This window comes from Apis dorsata, unplaced genomic scaffold, assembly GCF_000469605.1.
Source record: "Apis dorsata unplaced genomic scaffold, Apis dorsata 1.3 scaffold_650, whole genome shotgun sequence".
NCBI lineage: Eukaryota > Metazoa > Arthropoda > Insecta > Hymenoptera > Apidae > Apis > Apis dorsata.
Window position 1 is genome coordinate 150,646 of NW_006263841.1, and position 8,500 is coordinate 159,145.

The following is an 8,500-nucleotide window of genomic DNA, read 5'->3' on the forward strand; positions in this document are numbered from 1 at the left end:
TTATATAAGATAAATAATTTAAAAATATTGATAAAATAATTTAAAAATTATTTGATAAAAATATTTTGATTTTTATATATTAGTTATTATAATTTTTTTTTTCATTTTTATTTAAAAACTCATATTATTTTTTAATTACTAATTATTTTTTAAACGTAACAGAATAATAAAATTTTATCCTATAATTTCCTAAATAAATTATAAACTTTATTCCTTAAAGTTTATTTTACGTATTCTTTATTTGAAATTAACATTATAATATATATATATATAAGATATTAATAATACTTATAATGTTACTTGTGTATCAATTTAGATAAGAAAATGAAATTTTATTTATATATGTTTTACATCCAATAGGATTAATTAGTATGAGATCATTTCAATTTTTTATTATGTTAAATTGTAACTATGTTGTAAATATATTTTATAAATATATATGAAAACAAATAAGGATGAAGAATTAAATTCACTTTGATCGACAAGTCCCGCCATTTTCTCGAAGTCTTGTTTCAATTTACATACTTGGCTGAAGGATCAGCCCTGAATCTCTTACAACAGGTCTGGACTTGATTAACTTTTCTGTTTTAAGTTCAAAGTCTCGAGAAACTTACAATTTTGTTAAATACTAATCCGTTTATTTCCCTACCGCTTCATGCTTGGACACGTATATTTATTGTTTATAATTTTGATACATACAAAACGTAGTAAGTATTTAAAATTAAGTATTTAAAATTAAAATTAATATTAAAAGTTAAAATTTAAATTTTATTTTATTTAGAAATTATTTATTTAGAAATTAAACATTGAATTAAAAAAAATTATTCGATAAAATTTAATATTTAAATATTTAAATTAAATTAAATTAATATTTAAATCATTTTGATGTAAAATAAAATTATTTTTTGTAAATTATTTTTAAAATAAAGATAATATGTTAGTTGAATTAACTTATTGTTTCAAATTACAATATATTTCAAATAAAATTTACTCAAGTCATTGTGATATTTTTGAGTCCGATCCTTAGAAACGATACAACATAGTCAAAACATTCAAATGGCTGCTGAGGAGTTCGGGATTCTATGGCTCAACGAAGTAGGCAAGTAGGAGAAGGAGCCGCATGCGACTCGCGAGTCGCCAGTTGATCTTCTCTGTCTTACAGAATGGATATTATCAGTTTAATAATTATCCTAACTGCATGTTTTTTCAAACTTGTCCTTTTGTCTAATGGTAAGCAATGTTTATTGTTTTATTTTTATATGATTTTATAATAGAGGTTATGTTACGGTTTATCTGCAATTAAAACATTACATGTAAATGTAATGTAATATAATAATTTCCTGATTGTAGTTTATTTTATTATAAATAATAATAAATACTTAAATATAGAAAGAAATAATAGAAAAAAAAATAAATAATAGAAAGAAGTTAATTTTAAATCTTAAAAAAATTATAAAATTAAATGATTAATTAATTAATAATTTTATTTCTGATGTTAATAAAAATTTATTTTTCATTTAATTGATTTTTATATTGTAAAATAATTTTAAATCTTATTTTTTAGTTTTATATTATAATAATTTTATAATAATTATATAAATCTTTTTAATTTTAATAATATGAATTGTTATTTTTAGGAACACCAACTCTTCTCTTTGTCACACAAAAAGATATTAGAATGGCTAATGCTTCTCGTACTAACAAAGTAACTACTGTCATAAAAGATCTCTCAGAAGGTGCAGCATTAGATTTTTATTTTGAGCATGAATTAGTATGTTGGTCAGATAGTGGTTTAGAAATAATTCAATGTATTCGAACAAATGGTACTCATACTGGTGAAAAAACAATTGTAGTAAATTCTAGTTTAATTTCTCCTGATGGTTTAGCTTGTGATTGGTATACAGGAAAATTATATTGGACAGATGGAGAAAAAAATAGAATAGAAGTAACTAGCATTGATGGACGTCATAGAAAAGTTCTTTTTTGGACAGATATTTATCAACCAAGAGCTATTGCTCTTGTTCCAATGAAAAGTATATTATTTTGGACTGATTGGGGTGATGTACCTAAAATAGAAAGAGCTGCAATGAATGGAGATCCGTCGACAAGAGAAGTAATCATTTCTGATGATATATTTTGGCCAAATGGTTTAACTGTAGATTATGAAAATGAATTGGTTTATTGGGTAGATGGAAGACTTAAATTTATCGCAGTGATGGATTATTATGGAAAAAACAGAAGAAAAGTTATAGAACAAGGATTAGATTACCCTTTTGCAGTAACATTTTTTGATCATAGATTATATTGGACTGATTGGAAAACATGGTGTGTACATTCATATGATGTTCGTCAAAACCAGGCACATCCTAGAGAATTATTACATGGGGAATATATACCTGGTGACATAGAAGTATGGGATGTTAAAAGACAACCATATGGTAGTCATCCTTGTGAAAAAAATAATGGAAATTGCTCACATTTGTGTCTTCTTAGTATGACAGAGCCTGGATATAGTTGTGCATGTCCTACTGGTGTGAAATTAGTGGATAATTTGACTTGTGCAGAAGGACCAGAAGAATTGTTATTAATAGTTCAAAGAAATGAAATTTGTCGAATTTCTTTAGATTCTCCAGATTATACTAACTTTGTATTACCATTAACAGGTATTTTTCAATATTTTATGTATCAATTGTTTTTTTTAAAAAAATTTATACATATTATAATTTTTTATTAAAATTAGGAATTAAACATGCAATAGCAATTGATTTTGATCCTGTGCAAGAAATGCTTTATTGGACAGATGAAGAAGCTCGTGCAATTCGTAGAGCTTCTCTTGATGGTTCTAATCAAGAAAATATTATAACAACAGAAGTAAAGAATCCTGATGGAATAGCTGTTGATTGGTTGGCACGGAATCTTTATTGGACTGATACAGGAACAGATCGAATTGAAGTAGCTAGATTAAATGGTACAAGTAGGAAAGTGTTAATAAATGAAGATTTAATTGAACCTAGAGCAATTGCTTTAGCTCCTGAATTAGGATGGATGTTTTGGACAGATTGGAATGAAAAACGTCCAAAAATAGAACGAAGTAATCTTGATGGAACAGAACGTATTCTTTTAATAAATAAAGATATTGTTTGGCCAAATGGAATTGCTTTAGATCTTGCAAGGTGGAAAATTTATTGGTGTGATGCAAAAACAGATAAGATTGAAGTATGTAATATGGATGGTACAAATAGAAGAGAAGTAATCACAGATAATCTACCACACCTTTTTGGATTAAGTTTATTAGGAGATTATTTATATTGGACTGATTGGCAAAGACGAAGTGTGGATAGAGCACATAAACTTACAGGTGGTGAAAGAGAAGTTATAGTTGATCAAGTTCCAAATGTTATGGGTTTAAAAGCAGTGCATTTAGGAAAAGTTAATGGTACAAATCCTTGTGTAAAAAGCAATGGAGGTTGTAGTCATCTATGTTTAAACAGACCAGGAAATAAATATGTGTGTGCATGTCAAATTGGATATGAATTAACTAAAGATAAAAAGACTTGTGTTGTCCCAGATGCATTTATGTTATTTGCAAGGAAAGAAAACATTGGCAGAATTAGCATTGAAAATGCAAATAACGATAATATTATTCCATTAACTGGTGTTAAAGATGCAAGGTAAAATTTACATTTATAAATAAAAAATTGTATTAAAATCTATCATTGAAAAAATATATTTATTTGTTACATAAAAATTCTGTTAAAACATTTATTGATATATATTTTATTTTTATTAGCGCCTTAGATTTTAACATAGTAGACAATCGTATTTATTGGACGGATGTTAAATTGAAAACAATTACAAGAGCTTTTATAAATGGATCTGATATAGAAAGAGTTGTTGATCTTGGTTTAGAAACACCTGAAGGTTTAGCAATAGATTGGATTGCTCATAACTTATATTGGAGTGATACAGGAACTCGAAGAATAGAAATGGTTCGATTAGAAGGCTGTAGCAGAAAAGTTCTTATTTGGAATAATATTATTGAACCAAGATGTTTAGCTCTTGATCCTAGCAAAGGGTAATTATATTGATTGATTTTTTAATATATATTATATTTATTTTTTTTGTAATTAGTAAAATTAAAAATATTCTTATGATAATAAATCATCATTGGTAATTAATTTAATTATTTAATTATGTTATTTATTTAAAGAAAAAATATTTATACAATTAAAAATTAAAATATATAGAATAATATAATAAAAAATGTTTATAAAATATTTCTTATGTAATTTTTAACATTTTATATTATTTAGCCATATGTATTGGACAGAATGGGGAAATTCTGGAAATATAGAAAGATCATATTTGGATGGTACACATCGTGAAATAATACTTTCCAATATTGGTAGAGCAAATGGTCTAACAATTGATCATTCAGCACGAAAATTATATTGGGCAGATTTATATACTCCAGCTGTTGATAGTTTTGATTTACGTACAAGAAAAAGATATGCAATTATAACAGAAAATATTGTGTATCCATTTAGTATTACTCAATATCAAGATTATATTTATTGGACAGATTGGAATACAGGTATATAAATAAAAGTAAAATATTGATTAATAAAATAATTATTTTATCATATATAAATAAATTTAGATTTTAAATTAAATATTTTTCTAAATATATAAATATTTTGAACAAATTTTAAATAAATAATTCATATAATCAATAGGTGATATAGAAAAAGCTAATAAGACTAATGGAGCAAATAGAGAGAAGATACATAATAAATTAGAATCTGTGACAGATTTGTTAGTCTTTCATGGTTCTAGACAAGCAGGATGGAATCCTTGTGCTTCAAAAAATGGAAGTTGTTCTCATCTTTGTATTGCTTTACCAGGAGAAAATGAAAGCATATCTAATTCTTTCAAATGTGAATGTCCTACTCATTACAATTTAGCAGAGGATAATAAAACGTGCATTGGTTGGTATAAATTTATAAAATTTTAATTATAATTCTAAAAATATTTAATTATAATTTTAAACATTTTTAATATTCAAAATTATAATAAATATAAATATAAATTATTATTTAAAAAATTATTATTATTTAAAAAATTAATTTTTATTTTTTAAGAATAAAATTTTAAAGATAAAAATATATATTTATTTATTATTATTATTATATATTTATTACAGCACCGAAAAGCTTTATGATGTATAGTTTGCGTAACGCAATATTTCGCTTTCTACCTGATACAAATGATTGTCCAGATGTAGTTTTACGAATACAAGGTTTAAAACATGTACGATCTATAGAATTTGATCCCATAACTCAACATATTTATTGGATAGATGGACGTACTTTATCTATTAGAAAAACTTTGGAAAACAAGACCCATTCCAGTATAATGATTTCTGGAAATTCAGGACATCCAGTGGATCTTGCCTTAGATTCATTAGGAAGATTGTTATTCTGGTCATGTGCTATAAATGATGCAATTAATGTTACAAAACTTGACAATGCTTCTGCTTTAGGTGTTGTTGTTAAAGGTGATGGAGAGAAACCAAGAAATATCGCTATACATTCAGAAAAAAGATTCCTTTTTTGGACAGATATAGGAAGAAAAATGAGAGTTATGCGCAGTAAAATGGATGGAAAAGAAAGAATTGTAATAGCAACAGATCTTGAACAACCAACAAGCATTGCAGTAGATACAATCTCAAATATTGTATACTGGGCACATGGCAATCAAATTGAATATGCAGATTTTGATGGAAATAATAGAAGAATTCTAATTTCTCCTGTTGGACAAGGATCAACTATTTATTTATCAGTTTTTCTTGATTTTATTTATTGGTTTGATAAAGAAACATCTAGTTTAGAGCGTATTAATAAATCTGGAAATGGAAGAAAAACAATCATGAATAAAGTACTCACAGATTTAATTACAGTAAATACTCCACAAGATGATATAATGAAAACACATATTTGCAGTCCTTTTCGAGATTATGGAGGATGTTCACATTTTTGTATAGGAACTATTTCTTCTAGGTATGTTTTAATTTATAAAAGCCATTAAATAAAATATAAAATCAAAAAGGTTACAAAAATGAAGAAAACTAATAAAAAATGAATATAGTCATTGTGCATTTTTTGATTAGAAAAATTTATGATAAAAAATATTATTTTTAGATGTTCTTGTCCAAAATCTTTGGTTTTATCCGAAGATGAAAAAACTTGTAGAGCTGCGCCAGCTTGTGGAACAGATCATTTTACTTGTGCTGCACCTAGTTCTGCAGTAACAAAAGATTGTATACCTGCAACATGGAAATGTGATGGTCAAACTGACTGTCCAGATGGAAGTGATGAATTAGGTTGTCCAACTTGTAATCGTGAACAATTTAAATGTCAAAGTGGTCATTGCATTGGTAAAAAAATTGAATAATTGTTTCGATTATAAATTAAAAAGAATGAAATTATAAAATATTATTAAATTTTTCTAGATATGTCCTGGGTATGTGATGGAACAACTCATTGTCATGATGGTCTAGATGAAGCACATTGTTGTCGTCCAGATCAATTTCAATGCATTGGTAATGGTGTTTGTATTTCTGGTTCTGCTCTTTGTGATGGTTGGGAGGATTGTGCTGATGGAAGTGACGAACTTGCATCTGCATGTACACCAGCAAATAATCCTCGACAAGAGAATAATTCATTAGAATCTGGAAAAATCACTTATGTTATTATTGTACCTATTGGATTGATTGCAACAATCGCTGCAATTGCTTTTGGATTTTATTATTGTAGAAAAAAATTTATAAATAACGAAGAATTGCCTGATATTTTACATGATTCAGCTGGAGATCCATTATCACCAAAACCTGCAAGATTAGCAAAACCAATGTTTGCACAAAAAAATTGTAGAAAAGATTTGAAAATAGGAATGGAAACTGTAAGAATGTCAATGTTAAATGGAAGTAGTATTGGATCAAGTTATGATCGCAGTCATATTACTGGTAAAATTTTAATTTATGTTTTATTTATTGAAAAATAAAATTATTAATATATATAATGTAAATATAAAATATAAATATATATATAAGTATATTATATATATTTATAAATAATTTTATGAATAATTTCTTATAAAAACTTTATTATATAAAATTTTATTATTTATATATAAATATTATATATTTTACAAAAATATATAATACAATAATATATAATACAATATTTTACAAAAATATATATAATAATATAAATAATCATTAAAAACATAATATAGAAAATTGATTTTCTAACATAACATTCACGTGTAAACTTTTAGATGTTTGAATTAGAAAATTAAAATACATTTTTTATATTAAAATATATTAAAATAATATAAATATATAAGTAAAATAAATATTTTTAGACTGCAATAATAAATATTCTAATTTAAGGTGCATCAAGTTCAACTCGAGGAAGTTCCACAGGTTATCCTCAAGAGACATTAAATCCTCCTCCAAGTCCTGCCACAACAGCCAATTCTACAAGGTGCTCAAGTAGTAATGCATCTAGGTATAAACCTTATAGGTATTATAAAAGTATAAATCAACCACCACCTCCAACTCCTTGCAGTACAGATGTTTGCGATGAGTCAGATAGCAATTATCCAGCAAGATATCGATATGAAAGTGAACCTTATCCTCCACCCCCTACTCCAAGATCTGTTTACCAAAGTGATGCTGGAATTAGTTGTCCTCCTTCTCCTAGTTCACGATCTTCTACATATTTTAGTCCACTTCCACCACCTCCTTCTCCTGTACCTTGAATTTATATTAAAAATTATTTATATTCTATTTTTTAAAAAATTACATTTTTTAGTAGATTTTTAAAAATTTTTTAGAAAATGAAAATTTATTTTATTAAAATGTTTATATGTTATAAGTAAAAAACAAAAAAAATTATTTTTAAAATATTCAAAATTGAAAAAAATAAATAATGAATATTTCTTATTTATTTATATTAACTGAAATAATATAAGTGAACAATTTTATTATAATTAAATATAATTAAATTTCATAATTAATATTTTCTTTTAAAAATTTTCGAAAGGAAAAAATTTTTTAATGAAGAAATTCAGTTAAAATTTTTTATTTAAAGATGATTTAAATGAGAATTTATTTTATATTATTGAGTTATATTTAAAGTCATACTCGAGTTTTTTCGACATTAATACATTTTTTAAAAGTATTATTTACATTTAAATAAATCTTTTTATTATTATCTCTGTAAAAAATGTATACCATTGTGCCTCTTAACTTTATAATGTAAGAAATTTAATCATAAAATATTGTAAATATTGTAATAATTGTAATGTATAAAAGTTGTATATGATTTTTAGTTTTTGAGATAGGTTGTTTTAGGAAGATTTTTATTTTATTATTATTTTTACATTTGTAATTAACATTGTTTTGTTCTTTAAAAATATATATATATAATATATA

At 24.9% G+C, this 8,500-nt stretch overlaps 1 protein-coding gene across 4 annotated transcripts; it reads left to right on the plus strand.

Moving 5' to 3' along the window:
* Positions 1 to 429: 429 nt before the first annotated feature.
* Positions 430 to 7,899, plus strand: LOC102679509 (low-density lipoprotein receptor-related protein 6). Of its 4 annotated transcripts, XM_031513463.1 has the most exons (12): positions 477 to 707; positions 1,016 to 1,230; positions 1,638 to 1,823; positions 1,905 to 2,663; positions 2,741 to 3,671; positions 3,791 to 4,075; positions 4,314 to 4,594; positions 4,737 to 4,988; positions 5,204 to 6,059; positions 6,201 to 6,436; positions 6,512 to 7,024; positions 7,454 to 7,899. In XM_031513463.1, the coding sequence occupies exons 2-12, from the start codon at positions 1,164 to 1,166 to the stop codon at positions 7,822 to 7,824; spliced, it is 4,737 nt and encodes a 1,578-aa protein (XP_031369323.1). In that variant the 5' UTR covers positions 477 to 707; positions 1,016 to 1,163; the 3' UTR covers positions 7,825 to 7,899. The 4 variants fall into 4 exon arrangements, with proteins under 4 accessions (XP_006621985.1, XP_031369323.1, XP_006621983.1 ...); XM_006621922.2 differs by having other exon boundaries at positions 430 to 561; positions 1,028 to 1,230; positions 1,638 to 2,663; XM_006621920.2 differs by having other exon boundaries at positions 1,638 to 2,663.
* The last annotated feature ends 601 nt before the right edge of the window (positions 7,900 to 8,500 follow it).